This window comes from Coptis chinensis, chromosome 2 (assembly GCF_015680905.1).
Source record: "Coptis chinensis isolate HL-2020 chromosome 2, ASM1568090v1, whole genome shotgun sequence".
In the NCBI taxonomy this organism is placed as follows: domain Eukaryota; kingdom Viridiplantae; phylum Streptophyta; class Magnoliopsida; order Ranunculales; family Ranunculaceae; genus Coptis; species Coptis chinensis.
In genome coordinates, this window is record NC_141457.1 from 31,801,666 (window position 1) to 31,821,342 (window position 19,677).

The window sequence follows — 19,677 nt, forward strand, 5'->3', positions numbered from 1 at the left end:
AAAAACAAAACAATACAATTATCGGAAATTCGGAATGTAAAATTTGAGCAATTTGAAGGTTTACTAGTATATAAATATAACGGGATGGATTGGACAAGAGCGTTGTATTATGTATGCCCGCATGTTGGAATCACAGTAAGAAAGAGTGAAAGAAAAAACAGGCCCAGTCCAGAAAAATAGAGATGAGTTAATAATGGGCACACGAGTCTGCTCGTTTTCTTGTATGTATAAAGGATTAAAGGTAATCTAATCACCTGTTTTTCTTCACCTTCACTTTTGTGGTTTTCTGTAAAAGTTTATTATTTAACTTCACTTTTGTATGTTTGGATTCTCATTATTTGTCGACAACAAAAACAAAGTTGGACCCTTTAATTTGAATTACAATTTATCTGTATGCGTTCTTAAAGATCGACATTGCTTTTTCTTATTATTCATATAATTGAGTCATCATCTATATCTAAACTGCCTGGATGAGTCAATAAGTAATACATCCAACCAGATATTGTTTCATGTTTATGGAGATATTGCAAAGGTTTATATAGCATTTGTTTTTGGTACTGATTGCTACATATTATTAATTTACCATTTCTAGTAGCAGACATGCATGCCTTTCCTACTACTAGTACTAAACCAATACTGTTCATAGTTGGATCAATCATGGCCCTAACATGTACTGTACACTCACTGTGTTTCGCAAAGCATGCTCTTTTGTTTGTCATTAACTTTGATCGGATAGTACTAGGATACAAGACATTGATTAGAAGGAACTCCGCATTTGTGAAAAAGTCATGAAAGCACCCACATGAGGTCAGTATTGTTTAACATTTGCTTCATCTTTTACAGACGCTAATTAGGAATAAATTTTTACAACTTGCATGTTATAAACTTAAACTTTTCTTTCCGTTTCTCAGTCATCCCAAATTTCAGCAAGATTTTAGGTAGGGCGGTTTCTGTTGAGTGTTCCCTGCGTCCTGCGGGGTGATGGTACAGGTAGTGCTAGGCCTGACTGTCCTAGAAGAGGTTTTGGGGTTGTGTTGATAGTTCGTATTGCCATTCTAGTAGTCGAGTGCGCTGCAGGAGCTGACCATGTCCGGGTTATGGTCGTGTTCGTAGTCCTGATTGTGGTTGTGGTAGGAGTGTTGCTTATGAGAAATATAATACACTGGCTCATTATACAGCACCTGATTACACTATATTTAAGTAAAATTAAAACTGCATCTTGTCTTGTGTGTGTTCCTGAACACAGCCCAGGGTTTGTAACCCCTTTTTGAAATTTGAACTAACGCCTTTCAATTCATGCACTAGTCTGAGTTTTAATGACTTCAGAAATTTCCATTTGGTTAACACAGTTTTGGTATTTGTATTGTTTTTTATATCTTTGGGGACGGTAATAAAGACTTGAGGAAATAGATATGGGGTTGACTAGATACGGACTGAAGAATGAAGTCTTGGGGATAGGATAAGGTCCTCAAGGAGGAAGGGGTTTAGCAGGTTTTCTTTGGATTTTTTAAACAGTGTTGGCTACTTTTCTTCATCTTGTTTGTTGCTGCCTCTTTAGATCCAGTGTTTGTGGTCTGCGACTGGCACCTAAAGAAGTAAGAACAATCTGGAACAAACAGATTGTCATCGTGAAAGGTTATTATTATTATTTATTTATTTATTTATTTTGTTTTATTATTTATTTCCTTAGTCCTTTGGAGACGGTGAATAACATTTGATTTCGAAACCTATTTTTGTTATTGTATTTTCATGTTATCTTTCAAAATAACGTCTCATTGGTTATTTACCCTTTTTCTTAATGAAAACTGTCTTTTGGGAATGATAGATTATAGGTAAGGACCTACGGGAATGTCATAGGCGTGCTGGGGTTTGCTTTGTACCTAAGTGGGGGTAGGCCAAGAGGAGGCTAAGGACCCAAATGAGGAAGAGGGAATCAATGAGCCATCCTTATGGTTACTTAAGCCTTAGATGGACCAACTTTATACAGTCCTTGTGTTTGTGGCTTGGGACTGTCACCTTAAAAAGGTTACGACACTTTCTACTTCGGCGTCGTTGGAACCTCCAGACCACATGCTCTAGCATTAACCCGTAATGCCTTGTCTGCCTCACCTATTTTGATGTTGTTTATATTAAGTTTTTGGAACTTTTAAAAAAGAAAAGATCTTTGGGGATTATCAATTTCAGCGTAATTTTCTTGATGTCATTGGGATTTCTCCTTTTTAATTATATAATGTGCAATATTTGTGCTGCTAAAAGTATTTATTTATTTTTAGATGAAAAGTTAAAAAATGAATACTAATTTTTACATGGTTAGACATATCCAAATATTATAATTTTTTGTGAGAATGATCTTTCACGGTGGGGAGATCATATCTACTAAAATTCAGCCTTTAATTAAACTTTTAAGTCCATGATTTTGCTTGGATTCGTTTACAATGTGGCTATAATGTGAATGTGGTTCTATCCCTCCCCTTATTTAAATTCTTACTAATCTTATTTTATGTTTGCGAAAAAATTATTTGTATTTTGATTTTGGTAGAGGACTAGAGGGTTTATGTGTTCATTATCTTTATAAGCCTTTTTTCTTTTCATTAACCTGTTTCATTTATTTTTCTCAATTCTCAGTTTATTTTCTTTATTCTCGGTTTTTCCTTATTATGTTTTTAATGTTTCAAGTTTTTATTTGCAAAATTAGATTTGAGCTATTTATATAACCGTGCGTCCGTGCATCCTTTTTTTTTTGTAATGTTTTTCTTTTTTTACTTTCTTATTTATGTTTGTAATGTTTTTTCTGGGATGGTCGATATGATATGGACTTGTTCGTATGGCTAACATATTGTGGGTACAATCGAGAAGGTGCCTTGAGGAAGGGAAAGTTGCCGAAGTGAGGATACCTCCCGAAAGAGGGAGGAGGTGGATAACTGAATTTTGTGGAAGGGACTGAATGAAGGAAAGGACATTGTATTTTGCCACATTCTCAGACATTGTGTTTGCAGTTAGTTTGGATCTTGCACTTATGGCTTGGCGCGTCTAGAAAAGACGAAAAGTAAGGTTACTCCTCTAATTGTAGTCTCTAGTATGCTTGATAGATCATCCTTGAAAAATTGTTGTTTATACTTGTCCGTTTTTGAGAAAATACGTTTACCTGAAAAAATGCTGGACTGACACCTAGCCTGAGGGATGACGGGTTCTGCCTGGTGGTTAGACCGAAATAGGGTAGAGATGGGCAGGCTGTCACTCCCCACCATCCCCAAGACAAATAATCAAACAAAAGAAAATGAAATACGCACAAGATACGAAACGTTTTCTAAGGTGTATAATCTATGATTTTTGTCCAGAGGATATTTGGTGAGAGTAAATTAATTGATTAGAAGATTGAGTTGAATATAGGGCATCCTTGTATATAATTTAATGGTTTAGGTTTGTTTACCTCAGTTGACGACACTTAAAGGGTTATATCTGGAAAAGACCATCATAATTAGTTCAAGATTCAGAGATGCAGTGTTGTTTAATATAGTGAGTATAAGGATAAGCTGGGTGACCTTTTCGGCAAGCCATTTCGTAGTGCTTCCATTACTGCTTTGTATTTCTACATGCTCCATCTTGTGGATGTTCTTTTGGTCTAGTTATTGCGTGTAGACACTTGTGCCCATTCTTTCTCTCTCTCTGGTATTTATGACATCAGTCAGGGCCATGGTCCCTAGGTACCTTTTGTTATAGGCACATTGAACAGTGCCCTTCTGCAGTTTTGTTGCGTTAATTCACATCAACAAAGGTAATTCATCATCCAATTTTCTTTAGATAGATTTTCTTTATTTTTGTAGGAGAAATTTCTTGTTTTTCTCTTCTTATTGGCATTCTTCTAAAAGGTTAATTATGTTGAAAAGAGTTGCAACTCTCTGATTCACTGATGATGTTACGATTATCAATCTAACCTTATTCTTGGTTGTGTCTTGAGTTACATTAACTTGAACCATGTGGAATTTACATAGTAAATTTTGACTATAAGGTATGCATGTATATATGTATTTATTAATAAAAATGCTTTGTCCCTAAAAATAATCCTGTATAAGAAACCCATTTGCCAAATTAATGAGTCCTTCCCTCAATTGATCTTATATTTAGTGAGAGAATTTGTTTTCCAATGTTGATTGCTGTTCCTTTCTTCCTTGCAAATACTTTATATTTGTAAGATCATTATCATTAGCCAGAGAGGATCTTACACACCTCTGTAGATTGTGCATGATGCATTTTTGATAACATATGTTTTTAGTATACTTTCATGCTATGATTAAGTTGCCTGTTTAGAAAAAAAAAAAAAATACTCTTAAGCTCATTCATGAAATTTGATTTGTTAAGTCTTATATTCTGAGTGTGTTGTCATGCACTTATCATACACAGTTTATGGAAGTCATTTTAATTTGTCTGGGATCATCTAATATAATTATATAATGCTGCCTTGGGATATTACATGTCTGTAGATTGTGCTGGATGCCATGTTTAAAATGCAATGTCTTCGTGTTAGTGCTGAAATTCATTTTGCGTGTTTTCATTCCCAATATCCATAGATGACGGAAATCATTACTGGCGAGCCTGATAGGTCATCTGCAAACCATAATTGCGCTGCCCCGAGGGATCATCTACAAATTAAAATTGTGTGGCCTAATGGATCATCTGACCACAGTTTCTGCCTGTGGGATCATGCAAACTATGATTGTGCCACAGTTGCTATCTGTGGGATCATAGAAGCTATAAAGGTGTGGCTCAAGGGATCATCTGACTACAATTGTGCCTGAGGGGTCCTCAGCTGATCAGAATTGTGCTGCTTGAAGGTTCATCTTATGTTTTTGTATATTGTGCTTTGAAAGCATGGTAATATCTTCTATGTTAGCTTTTACTTGATCTCTTGTATCATAAATATTGGTGTTTGTGTGTTTTTCTTTTTGCACATCATACATTGATGATGAAAATTATTACTGTTCAGTTCGAGGGTTCATCATTATTATTACTGCCTAAGGGATCATGTCATGTTTTTGTAGACTCTGCTCAAATGCATGTTCCAAGGGGTATTTTTTTTCTTATCGAACTGTGAATTAATCTGTGCAAATTGTTACTTTATTTGGCCCTTTCTTTTTAAAGCTTTTTTTTTTTCCCCTTAACATTTGCTAGGGACATTGATAGTCATTATTATTGAGTTTGAAGGATCTTCAACAATCGGCTGCCTAGGGGGTCATCTCTGTCCTTTTAGATTTTTCTTGAAGGCTTGTTAGCAGGAAATGTTTTCTACAAATTTTAATTCTTTTCCTGTCAGATGTTTGCCCCCACTTCTTTTTTTACCAGTATGTCTGCCATGAACATCAAACAGAGGGATTTTAATTGTTTTCTACTATGAAGGTCATGACATTTGTGTGAGAGGGATCATTAACAATTGTGCTACCGAGGGATTTTCTTGTTCAGATTGTTCTTGAGAGCATGCTCAAGCTCTCATTGGCTTATTAAAAAAGTTTTACTTGATTTTATATCTCATTTTTAGCATGTTTTCATGCATCCTATTAGACAATGAAAGTCTACTGTGCTTGGTGGTTCACCTCGACTGTGATACCTGAAGGTTCATCTGATCTTTTCATGTCTTTGTCGATTGTGTTTGAAAACATCTTTCTTTTGGACTTTTGAAAAAAAAACTGTTTGTGAATTTTGTTTTCTTGCACATTACACATAGGCGTTGAGTTTGAGGGATCATCTAATTTGTGCTGCCTGAGGAATCTTATGGCGTCTCTGTATATTGTGCTTGAAAAGCAATATTTTTATAAAATGAGTGTTCTCTGGGTTTTATGAATTCATTTACGTATTGCCCCTCGTTTTCTACTTTAAAGCGTGTTTTCTTGGTATCCTACATAGACGATGATATTGTCATCTAGTCTGGATCATCTACAACTGTGCTGCCTGAGAGGGGGGTCCTAGTAGATTTTGCACCTAAAGCATGTTTATATAGGGTCTTCTTAGGGATTATTGGATCTGCCTAAGGGACCATCGTGCGTCTTTGTAGATTCTGGGATTTTTTTTTAATTTGAAAACACAAGTGTTTTCTTTAGATTTTATGACTTCATTTATGTATGCTAACTGCTTTTTCCACCGTTTCCCCTTTGAACGTATTTTCTTGCACATCCTACATAGACGATGAAACGATCATTGTGTCTGAGGGATCATCTACAAGTGTGCTACCTGAGGGATCATCTTACGTCTTTGTAGATTGTGCATGAAAGCATGTTTTCAGAAAATTATTATTTTTTGATGGGTTGCATTATTTCATTTTTGTAAGTTTTTATTTGACAGTTTGACTTCTTTCTAACTTTTTTCTGAGTGTGGTCTTCGACATGTTGACTTTTTAGTATGTGGGTTGTCTAAAACTCTGCTACCTGAGGGACCACTATACCACAGCAGCACTTAAAGCTGACATCTTTGTACCAGTGCTTGGAGTCCTGAACATCAAGTCGATTTTATTGACATTTGATGTGCCCAACTCCATTTATTTATTTGTAATGAATTACTGAATTTTGTTTTATACAATTTCTTTAGTGTATTTTCATGCTCATCATACAAATATGATTATAAAATTGACTATTGAGCCTGTTCCATCTTCTACAGCTAGCTGCTTGAAGGATTGTAATTAAACTTGATCGCATGTTTATAGTAAACAATTTTTCTGTATATATTGTGAGTTTGGAACTTAATTGCAATGTGTGACTGTCTACGGGATGATGGTTTCATGCACGATATCGTGGCGGTGAAATTCATTAGTTTTATGAGCTGCCAGTGGGATCAGCTTATGAGAGTGCTGCCTGATGGCTCATCTCACAGAGTCACATATCAGTTTGTTGTGCTTGAAGGTATCATTTCACACTTTGTTGATTGGGCTTATAATGTATGTTTACAAAGAATAGATTTCTCTTCTTATTTTTATAACCAATTATATTTGACAGTGTTTCTTTTACCTTAGTTGCTTAATGATTTCAGCCGCGCAATATACATAGTTGATGAAATTTTTTAGTTTGAGCCTGTGGGATCAGCTGTGGGTGTGTGCTGCATGGGGTATCATCTAATCTAACGTCCCGAGAAGATTGTGCTTGCATGGTCATCTCACTCTTGGATGGTGCTTGGATGAGACCTATTTGGTTCCTAGAGAAGCTTGGGATTGCATACGTTGGGTTGGTGGAACCTGAGGTTTATTTTGTGGTAACGTCCTTAGTAGCCAAACGGCTGGAGCCGTGGAGAGAACAAGAAAAAGAGCGAGAATGTTAACGCACCTAAAATTGAGAAGCTCCTAATGTTCAGATGCATGGGATGCCTAATCTGTTGGATGGGCTGAGAGCTGTATCTAAAATAAACCATTCGACTTCTAGCGTGGAGTTTAAACCAACTCAATGCGGATTGCTTGATACAATGTGAGAATTGCTTGTTTGCGCATTTACTTGCTCTTCGAGTTTTACTGCTGGTGATTCCAGTCTTATATCCTCAAAAACTAGTTAGAGTTTTTTGTTTCCGCTAATCCTAGTTAGAGTAAGTTTATCTCTTAAAACAGGGTCGGTTCTACCCTATAGCAAAATAAGCAGCCCGACTTAAGGCCAGATCCAAGGGGCGATATATCTAGCCGGACTGCGGGGCCCAATATATCTGAAATTCCACCTACAGATCACAAAGTCTATTATTGTTTTATTATGAAAAAAAACTCACTATTTGTTTTTCATTTATTTTAATCCGTTAGATAAATGTTTTACATTGGAAAATTGGAAATTAGAAAATCGCATTAAACCCATTTCCATTTTTTAAGCGTTTTCTAATCTCTAAAAATAAAAGAGGACTATATAACTAATTAAACTTCTTCAACACCACAGCGACAATTTATCAAATTGAAGTCAACACTTTAATATTATCTATATCATTCTTTTGTCTTATTTGGTTTTTCTATATTATTTAATTTAGTGTAGAATTCTCTTTCTCTTGTGTAATTCTTTGTTAAATAAATCTATTGAAATTTCAAGTTTGTGACATTGTTGTTTCGCCATGATCTGCTACGATGTTATAGGTGTAGGATATTTTTTTATTCTTCCACTCTTTCTCATGTATTTATGATGTTTTGTCTTAGATCTCTTTGTATGTGAGGATCTCTCCCACAACACTCTTATGTTTCTACTTCACTTTGTATTTATGTTCTTTTTATCAATACAATTCAATTAAAAAAAAAATTGTGGAGAGACTATTTAAGAAAGAATAAAGAAAATGTTAGGATCGATTTTGATAATAATTGTTATCTTCTAAATTTTTTATTATAAAAAAAAATGTTTGTGGGGGAGACTATTCAAGAAAGAAAAAAATAAATGTTAGGATCAATTTTTACAATAATTGTTATCTTCTAAAATGTTTGTTATAAAAAAAATGTTTGTGGGGGAGACTATTCAAGAAAGAAAAAAGAAAATGTTATGATCAATTTTTACAATAATTGTTATCTTCTAAATTTTTTGTTATAAAAAAAAATGTTTGTGGGGGAGACTATTCAAGAAAAAGAAAAAAAATGTTATAATCAATTTTTACAATAATTGTTATCTTCTAAAAATTTTGTTATAAAAAAAAATATTTGTGAGGGAGACTATTCAAGAAAGAAAAAATAAAATGTTATATTGTTATGATCAATTTTTATAATAATTGTTATCTTTTAAAATTTTTGTTAAATAAACTAAGCGTTTGCATTCATATAAAATAACGTAAACAAATCATATCGATCTATAAGATGTAACAATTTTATTGGGACTTTGCTTAGGGCCCCGATTGCCTTGAGCACCCATTTGGCGTTATTGTCTTTCTTTGAAACATCACCAATTACATGTCTTCTTCATTTTTTTTTTTTCCTTTCTAATTTCTAATTCCTTTTGAGTTTTTTTAGGTTGATGAAGACAAGGAAAAAATTCTTCTTCTTCATGCAGCAAGAGTGCGTGTGAGTATTCAAATTTTAACAATATACGAAGTGCATATTTTGCTATACACACTTTTCATCTAAGAAGGTGGCTATGTACCTCTATCGGAAATGAACCTCTGTTAGAACACTCGACGTTGGTAAAACACTTTGAGGTACTGCTAAGTATCTAATGAGAAATGCTACCAACGTGAGAAGGGTTCTGTGGGAAAGAGTCAGGTTTGCTACAAAACTCAGTTAGCTTCATATTTGTTTGCGGTTTGGGAAATGATGATCTAAAACAATTCCAAATACGAGAAGGATAATCTAGAAAGCGGTTAAACACCTCTATTGCAGACGAGTAGGTGAGTCGCCATGAGAAAATTTTGTTTTATAAATACAATTAAGACGACTAACTTCGATCTAAAATCTTAAGACTTGTTCGGAAATTTTGTTTGATACCTTACAATCGAAGAAAAGAAAATGTGTTCTATCAAACAAGATTGAATTTTATTAAGACTAAAATTAACGATTGATCAGATATTTAAACTCGCTTAAAGTTGTGAAACCAAACCTTCTTTTCACCTTTCTGACGATTTCACTCGCCTCTTTAAATCTTTAGATATATATTATAGTTGTACCCTTTTGGCTCTATTTTTTGAGCATTCACAGAGTCTCCAATATTTGTTAAATTATTTGGCTAATTACGAAAAAGTAAGAGACTAATATGGAAAAATCAGATAATTTGAGCACTCACATCGACTCCAGTTTTTTCTAAACTCTATTACTAATTACAAAAAAATATAATATAAAGAAGGAAACAATCCCATCTAGAGTTTTATACACGAAAAAAAATAAGAGACAAAAAAACTAAATTGCTAAAAACAATAGCTTCCACCCTAAAACTCTTACACCACAAAGAATAGTTTTCACACTAATCTTAGGTGAAGTTTAACATAACAAAGTTTCTTTCTAGAAAAAGACAATGAAATATCGAAGGAAAAAATGAATTGAGTTGTCTGAACATTTACTTTCTACATTTGTTAACCTCACATGTGACTGAGACAAAAAAGAAAAAATAAAAGTCAACTAATCATAAAATAAGTAACTGTGTACACTAAAAACTAAGCGTACACCCAAAACTAAGCGGACAACATGAAACTAAGTGTACACCTAATACTATATGAAACTAAACTCAACGAACAATTAATGGGAAACCGAAAACTGGTTGCAAATGCATCAAACTAACCTCAAATAATATTTAATAGAAAATTGAAAACTTGATACAAATGAAAACACTAACTAATCTTAAAAAGTAATTAATGGGAAAATTGATTATGGATACAACTGCATTAAACTAACCTTAAAGAATAATTAACGGGAAATCAAAACTTGGATGCAAATACATCGAATTAACATAAAAAAAATAATTGTCGGAAAATCGAAAACTGGTTGGAAATGCATTGAAGTAACCATCAATGATTAAATTAATGGGAAATCGGAAACTGGATGCAACTGCATTGAACTAACATCAAAGAAAAAGTAACTATAAATTGGGAACATGATGCAAATGAGTAGAACTAATCTTAAATAATAATTAATGGAAAATCGAAAAACGGATGCAACTTCATTGAACTAATCTCAAAAAATAAACTAGATGCAAATGCATTGAACTAACCTCAAGAAATAATTAATGGAAAATCGAAAACTGGATGCAAATTCATTGAACTAACCTCAAACAATAATTAACGGGAAATCGGAAACTATATGCAAATGCAACCTTATCGAATAATAAACAAAAAATCAAAAACTGGATGCAAATGCATTAAAAAAATCTCAAAGAATAATTAACGGGAAATCAAATATTGGATGCAAATGCATTGAACTGACCTCCAAGAACAATTAATATGAAATTAGATGTAAATGCATTGAACTAATTAACCTCAAAAAATAAATAAAGGGAAATCAAAAACTAAATGCAACTGTATTGAACTAACATAAAAAAATAAATAACAGAATTGAAAATCAGAAACTGGATGCAAATGCATTAAACTAACCTCAAAACATAGTTGTGTTATATATTATGGGAATGTCTCAATAAATATAGTTTTGCATTTAAAATAGTGTTTATCTTATCTATTTTCGTATGATTGGGAACGCCTTGCTATTCAAGTAGCTTCAATGAACTTCGCCTTATTAGACAATCTTACAAAACTTCAATCAAACTTCTATTATTAAACAACAAAATGAAGTTGAAGGGTTTTATCAAGGGCGAGATCTGTTTTTTTAAATGGATAGCGGGGTTTTTAACGTTATAAGAAATTTGGATGAGTGATCAATATAATAGTTATGTATATATAGTTGCAAATATTTTTCAGAATAATTAATATAACATCACACGTTCGTAGATAATCTTTGAAGATCTTATATAGTGAGTCATGTATAATTTAAAGAATAATTAACGGGAAATCGGGAACTGGATAATTTTTTATGACGATCCCACATAGTAAATGAAACATAATTTATTTTTATGTCCTGTTTGAAGTTGGTATTAAACACTACATTGGATAATTAAAAAAAAAATCGGAAACTGGATTCAAATACATTTAACTGAGCTTAAAGAGTAATTAATAGGAAATCGGAAACTTTATGCAAATACAATAAACCAAACTCAAAAAATAATTAACTCAAAATCGGAAACTGGATGTACCTGCATTAAACTAACGTCAGAGAATAACTAGCGAGAAATTATAAATTGGATACAAATCCTTTAAAAATATTTAACGGGAAATTGGAAACGGTATGCAAATACATCAAACAAACTTCAAATAATAATTAATGGAAAATCAGAAACTGGATGTAAATGCATTGAACTAATCTCAACAAATAATTAATAGAAAATCAAAAACCGAATGCAACTACGTTGAACTAACCTCATAGAATAATTGGCGGGAAATCGGAAATTAGATGCAAATTCATTAACCATTGAAATAACCTTAAATAATAGTTAACGAAAAATCAGAAACCGGATGTAATTGCATCGAACTAACCTCAAAGCATAAATAATCAAAAACTAGATGCAGATATATTGAACTAACCTCAAAGAGTTATTAACGGGAAGTCATAAACTGTATGCAAATATAATGAACTAATCTCAAAGACTAATTAACGAAACATCGAAAAATAGATGCAACTGTACTGAACTAATCTCAATAAATAATTAATGGAAAATCATAAATTTGATGCAACTACATTGAACTAACCTAAAAAAATAATTAACGGGAAATCGAAAACTTGATGCAAATGCATTGAACTAACCTCAAAGAACAATTAACTAGAAATCGAAAATTGGATGCAACTACATTGAGCTAACCTCAAAAAATAATTAACGAAAAATCAGAAACTGGATGCAACTGCATTAAACTAAAATAAGAGATTAACTAATGGTAAATCATAAATTGGATGCAATATCTTGAGGAATATTTAACGAAAAATCAGAAACTTGATACAAATGCATTGAAATAACTTCAAAGAATAGTTAACAAGAAATCAGAAATCAGAAATCAGATGGGTCAAACTAACTTCAAAGCATAAATAACCATAAATTTGAAGCTAGATGCAAATGCATTGAACATCGAAACTAACCTCTAAAAATAATTAACTGAAATCAGAATTGGATCACGGATGTATTAAACTAATCTGAAAGAGTAATTAACGAGAAATTAGAACCTGGATGGAAATGCAATGAACTAATCTCAAAAACTAATTAACGAAATATCAAAAACTGGATGCAACTGCACTAAATTAACCTTAATGAATAACTAACGAGAATTCATAAACTTGATGCAACTGCACTAAATTAACCTCAAAGAATAATTAACGGAAAATCAGAAACTTGATGCAATTGCATTGAACTAACCTCAAAGAATAATTAATCGGAAACCGGAAACTAGATGCAATAACTACATTGAACTAACCTCAATGAATAATTAACAGAAAATTGAAAACTTGATGTAAATGCATTGAACTAACCTCAAAACATAGTTCTACTATTTGTAGGGGGAATATAATGTCTCGACAAGTATAGTTTTGCATTTTAAATTGTGTTTATCATAATTCTTTTATTATGATTGAAAGTGTCTTGCTATTCAAGTAGTTTTAATATCATCTTCGCCACATTGAGCATTCTCATCAAACTTCAATCAAACTTCAATTATTAAACCTAACAACTAAAAGAAGTCGATAGGTTTTATCAAAATTTGGTGTTTCTTTTTATTGAGAGTGGTACAAGAAATTTGAATGAGTGATTAATATAATTTTCATATACATCTCATAGCTCTGCATAATTGCTAATATTTTTTAAAATAATTTAATATAACGACACCCGTTCGTAGGACAGGTTCGAAAACTAGTATATATTATAGCTATACCGTCTTGACTCTATTTTTCAAGACTTCACATAGTTTCCAATTTTTTGTAAACTCTATAATTATGAAAAAAAAAAATCCAAATTCTTAGATATACTAGCCATTTGGCCCGGCCTATGGCCGGACTTGCTACATAGATAGCTAATGACTCAAAAGCCTAAAGTCCACTTGAATAAATAATATATGTATATTGATAGCTAATGATTCATTGCTTATAATATATGTATAGTTTGTTTGAAGGGTTTATGTTTTTCTAATTTTTTTAAGGGGTTTTATTTCTAGTTTTGGGTTATTATTGTTCCTATTGCAATAAGTTGTCAAGTTGCCGATGAAGGAGTATGGGACCTAGCAGCACTTTCTGGGGAATGCTTTTGTCGCGGGTTTTCTCTAGACCTAAAGATTGGGAGTTGTACTGATCCTATAAATTATTGTTCAAATGTTGCTAGTTCTAGCAACATGACATTCTGCCCAGAGCCTATTCCAGAGGATTTAACGATAGATACATTTATCGAGTCCACAGATTCACCAAGGTTTAAAGCATTAAACTCAAAATCAGATGACCATCAAACAATGTGCAATATTAGCTAAAAGGTTGAGCTTTAATAACCAAGTTAAGCAAGCTACTCAGTAATCAGTAAATCATACTGAAAGAAAGCATGTAGCATAATATGAGACAATGAGCTGAACACAATCAATTCAAAGAATATAGGTAAAACAACACCACTGTAAGAATGTTTCTATAACCACCATGGAAATATAGCCAACATAGAATATGATATGTTCGTTGAACAGCCGACTAAAAGACTCCAATGAAATTGACTACCAACATATGTTGTATATCGGAAAGACAATTAACAAAGTGTGTTTGTTGCAGTAAGCTTCATTACAAATAGTTTAAATGAAAAACAATGACCAAAGAGTGAGTTTAATGTAGGTATATTATCCCTTAGAATAACAAAAATATTTAATAAAAGTAACTTTCAACATATAACTTGAGCATTTTTTTTGTATGTCTGCAACGTAAATTTTTTGGCGCTTCGTTATTTATGTCAGGAGTCCATTGATGAGCCAATCGCAATCTGTCCTGCAATAAGAATAATTTTAAGCGTCAGTTATTTATTATTTCAATATTTTATTTATGACCATTATTGAATGAGTAAATTACCTGAATTCCTAGACATTATTTCTTGGCATTTGGTTCTTCATTCTCTTGTTTGATTTTAATGCGTTGTTTTTCAAGATAGTAATAGAATATGTGAAATGTATACCCAAACGTAGCAAAAACATTTTACAGACAAAACTAAGATAAACCTATACAAATGTTCCCTGATAGATACATATATTAATATAAATAAAAAATATTAATATAAATGAAAAATACTACAACCTTAACACAACAATATCAAGAGGCGAGTACCAATTTAAACTAACTAATATAAAAATGTTTTCTACTATGTATTTTATTTTTCCCAAACAATGTGTTTATTCCACTTCTTTCTTTATAGTTGAATGTGTTCCGTAGTTGTTGGCTTGTTGGCTTCAGTACTACCAAAGAAACTTGAAGTTTCCTTCAATGTCATGTCTTCTGCGATGTCGATGGCCAATACCACCCGTATCGGTTTCAACTTCTCTCCATTTTGAAGGAAATCGAGTATCTCTAACATGCCAAGTCCTTGGCTTCCCACCGAACCAACTCCTAAGATAAAGAAGTAAGTTCAACACTACCACACATCATGTACATATAACCGTAAAAATCCATGTGAGAAAACTACAAGTTGAAGAGATTGCCTATACCATGTTAGAATATAATATAACATAAAAACGTGAATAATCTATGAACAATGCTAAGCAAGTGCACACACCTACTCGATATATTATCATCCTCATGCATTATCAGTAGCCAACATACTTCATCACCAAAACATATAGGAATTTTGGACGTTAAATGTACCAAAATATAGGTAGAGAGGAACACCTTGTCAGCTGCATTCAATGACTTGTATCATAAATACCCCAGAGAGTTTTTTCCACTATACATTCAGTGGAGGGGCAAAGTTCAAAATAGCATCATCAACCACACTCAAAAACATTGCTAGCAAGTCTAGCTACTGCTTGATTCGTTACCCCCTAACCCATGATGAATCGTGTAACTCCTAGCTTCCTACTTATATATTTTACCATATTAAGACAATACCAAAGTGCATGTCATCTGCCATCAACTATGTCACGCCCCAAATTTTATAATGACTGATTACCAAAGACACATGGCATCTCCAGTCATTAAGAAACTCGGGACGTAATCGGACCAACTAAGCAAAACCCAAACTAAACAAAGACAATATAATCTTACAAAAATTTCGACAGAGTCTCCTCTGTATTTTCAACATTTCATAAACTTAAATCCTGTCATAACTTGAAAATCATAACAATATAGATATCTCATTGTTTAATCCAGTTACTTAACCGTCTCGAAGAATGCAAAAACAGTTAAATAATTCTTACGCCTCGAGACAATTTTATTCCTTTCCTAAGAAGGCATTAATTTCTCTAACGCGTCTAAAATGTACTAAAAAATTGTATAATTTACATTGTTAGTTCCTCTATACATTGTGAGGCATCCTTTTATCAAAGTTATTCAACAAATAAAATAGATTTATCTTATCCAAAAATCTTCAATTGAATTTCCACTATATCATACCTCTCCGACAATGAATTCGTTTCAAGAAGTTCACCACATTTCAAGGCATTGGATCTCAACCGCTGCGAATAAAGAAAGAGTGAGGAAGCAAACAAACATTAGTGCAACTCATCATCACTACTTCAAAACAATAAAGGTCGAATCAATTTTGAATAGCGATAAAAAGTTCTAAGAAGATTCAAAGTTCCATTTCCTGTTTGCTAGACGTTAATCAAAACTAAATTAGCACATACTTGATGATCAACCACTCTAACACTTCCAGTACAAAATCCACCATCCGTAGCCAGTGCATATCCCATGGAAGCGGTTATAATATCAATCTTATCAACCTACAATAACAAAACAATAAATATACTAAGAGCACCATTGAGATATCAGCTTATCAATTGAACCAAGTGAATTTCAAACTTACTGGAACACCGTAATGTTCAGTCAAGATCTCTACCAGAACTTCCAAGCACCCCAAATGAGTTGCTCTCATTTAGCAAGACACGAAAACGAAATTTCTCCTTCAGTCTGATAATCACATCCAAAGGAGCTATCTGTCCAAAGTTCTGTAATCATTTGCAAACAAAAAAAAGGCATGTTCATATCGTGAACCACCTAAAAGTACAAACCCTCAAGAACATAACACCATGTTGTTTAAAATAAGATATGACTTGCAAGGTTATGTTTTATTAATAGTTTTCAAAAGAAAGCATTTGCAAGATCAGGAACTTGCACCATTTGCAAGATCTGTATGACGTCAGTGGTGAGAAACAGATGTCGTGAAAGAGATTAACCCCTTTTGAGACTACTACTAACAGTTATTGACTTATTTCTATATTTTCCCACAGGTAGTTGTAAGTTTTTGGGAGAAGATATCATTAATAACAAATTTAACATATCTGCTACATATAAGGAGAAGATATCATTAATAACAAATTTAACATATCTGCTACGTATAATTTTGCAATACCTGGTATATAGCTTCAACAACAATGTAACACCGTATCTTGCTAGCTCGTTTATTTTCTCGAGTAATTTTCTCCAGCGCGCGTTCCAGAGACTCCATATCGTTGTGCTTAAAGTACACTACAGTGCTTCTAGAAAGATGAAGGCCATCCAAGAAAGAACTAATCCAACTTCAGACACAGGTTCAATCTATCACAACATTTTACTTTGGATCCATCACTTGTTAACATAAAGTTTGAAGAGATTGGGTTTCTGTTGACATGGAGATAGATAAGATCATAAGAGGATGAGAGAGTTTGGGAGGGCGCACCATGGTTTTTTTTTTTGGACTTCCTGTTTTTTTGGTTTATTTTTCCTTCGCAGACGAACAATTGAAAAGGGGCGTGGATTTGACTTGAAGCTGACGTGTCCATTTAAGAGAAAAAAGAGGACTGACGTGTTTCACTGGGAGCATTCTCAACTACTCAGTATTAATGGTCTTTGATATATTATAGCTATACCCCCACCAATCTATTTTTATTTTTATTTTTTTTAACACTCACCGAGACTCCAGTTTTTTCTAAACTCTATTACTAATTACGAAAAAGTAAAATATAAATAAAAAAACCAATCCCATTTAAAGTTTCACGAAGTCTCCAACTTTTTCTAAACAATATAGCTAATTATGGGAAAAAATATACAAAAAACTAAATTGTTAAAAACAATAGTTTCAATCAAAAACGATTTTCCTAAAATCCTTATGCGATAAAGAATAGTTTCCACACTAATCTCATATGAAGTTTAACATAACAAAGTTTCTTTTTAGAAATTGACAATGAAACTATGAAAGAACAAAGGAAAAAATAAATTGAGTTGTTTGAATATTTACTTTATGCATTTGTTAACCACACATGTGACTAGGAAAAAAGAAAAAAATAAATAAACTAATCATAAAATAAGTAACAGTAAGAGTGTACACCCAAAATATATAAAATTGTATTATATGCACTATATATATGGGCTTAACAAATAAAGTAGGATCAATTTGTTGTGCCATCCACTATGGGATTTAGACATTTAGTCATAGTTAAGGATTTCAAAAACTACAATTCCAACCGCAATAATTCTGAATTTTATAATGTCCAATTTTAGCGGAATAACGAGATTCAATTAAAGCGGACGTTGGCTTAAATAAACTATATAACTATTGATTTAGTTAAAGTGGACGTTGGGCTTAAATAAATTATATACCAAACCAAAACAAATTATATGTGGAAAACTAAATTATACACAAAATAATGTCACAAAATATATAATAGAAAATGGGAAAAAAAATAACGGCAAACCAATAATGACAAATATTTTAAAATATATATAATACTGCATGAAACTAACGTCAAAGAACAATTAACGGGAAATAGAAAACTAGATGCAAATGCATCAAACTAACTTCAAATAATATTTAACGGAAAATCGGAAATTGGATGCACATGCAAGTATTAAACTAATCTTAAAAAGTAATTAATGGACAATCGGAATATGGATACAACTGCATTAAACTAACCTCAAAGAATAATTAACAGGAAATCAAAACTTGGATGTAAATACATCGAACTAGCATCAAAAAATAATTGTCGGGAAATCAGAAACTGGATGCAAATGCATTGAAATAACCCTCAGAGATTAAATTAATGGAAAATTGGAAAATGTATACAACTATATTGAACTAACCTAAAAAAAATTAACAATTTAAACATGATGCAAATGCATGAAACTAATCTTAAAAAATAATTAACGGAAAATTGAAAACCGGATGCAACTACACTGAACTAATTCAAAAAATAAATTTGATGCAAATACATTGAACTAATCTCAAGAAATAATTAACGACAAATCAAAAACTGGATGCAAATTCATTGAACTAATCTCAAACAATAATTAACGGGAAATCAGAAACTAGATGCAAATGCAATCTCATTGAATAATAAACGAGAAATCGGAAACTGGATCCAAATGTATTAAACTAATCTCAAAGAAAGATTAATGGGAAATCGGAAACTAGATACAAATGTATTGAACTGACCTCAAAGAACAATTAACAGGAAATTGTAAATTGGATGCAAATGCATTGAACTAACTGCAAAGAATAATTAACAAGAAATCGGAAACTGGATGCAACTGCATTGAACTAACCTCAAAAAATAAATAACAGAAAAATCAGAAACTGGATGCAAATGCATTGAACAAACCTCAAAATATAGTTGTGTTATATATTGTGGGAATATCTCGATAAGTATATATAGTTTTGCATTTAAAACTATGTTTATCTTATATTTTTTCTTATGATTGGGAACACCTTGTTATTCGAGTAGCGTCAATATGAATTTCGTCTTATTAGACAATCTCACAAAACTTCAATCAAACTTCTATTATTAAATAATAAAATGAAGTTGAAAGATTTTATCAATGACGAGTTATTTTTTTTACTAGAGAGTACGTGGGGTTTTCATGTTATAAGAAATTTGGATGAGTGATCAATACAATATTTGCATATAATAGTTCTGCATATATAGTTGCATATATTTTCCAGAATAATTAATGTGACAGGACCCGTTCGTAGATAATCTTTGAAGATCACACATAGTGAGTTAGGTATAATTTAAAGAATAATT

General features: G+C 32.4%; 1 protein-coding gene and 1 long non-coding RNA gene across 3 annotated transcripts; one reads left to right on the plus strand and one right to left on the minus strand.

Moving 5' to 3' along the window:
• The first annotated feature begins 247 nt into the window (after nt 1-247).
• LOC147515802 (uncharacterized) lies at nt 248-5,369 on the plus strand. 2 transcript variants are annotated; one of them, XR_015210810.1, is made up of 4 exons: nt 248-807; nt 912-1,635; nt 2,857-3,046; nt 4,569-5,369. It is a non-coding gene; the product is annotated as an uncharacterized LOC147515802 (long non-coding RNA). The 2 variants fall into 2 exon arrangements; XR_015210809.1 differs by having other exon boundaries at nt 248-1,635; nt 4,569-5,091.
• Nucleotides 5,370-14,294: 8,925 nt separating this feature from the next.
• LOC147515803 (long chain base biosynthesis protein 1a-like) lies at nt 14,295-17,504 on the minus strand. Its single transcript, XM_086594508.1, has 5 exons — nt 17,031-17,504; nt 16,485-16,626; nt 16,306-16,401; nt 16,073-16,134; nt 14,295-14,458 (listed from the first exon to the last, which is right to left on the minus strand). Exons 2-5 carry the CDS (start codon nt 16,551-16,553, stop codon nt 14,419-14,421), a joined length of 267 nt encoding a protein of 88 aa, XP_086450634.1. The 5' UTR covers nt 16,554-16,626; nt 17,031-17,504; the 3' UTR covers nt 14,295-14,418.
• Between the last annotated feature and the right edge of the window lie 2,173 nt (nt 17,505-19,677).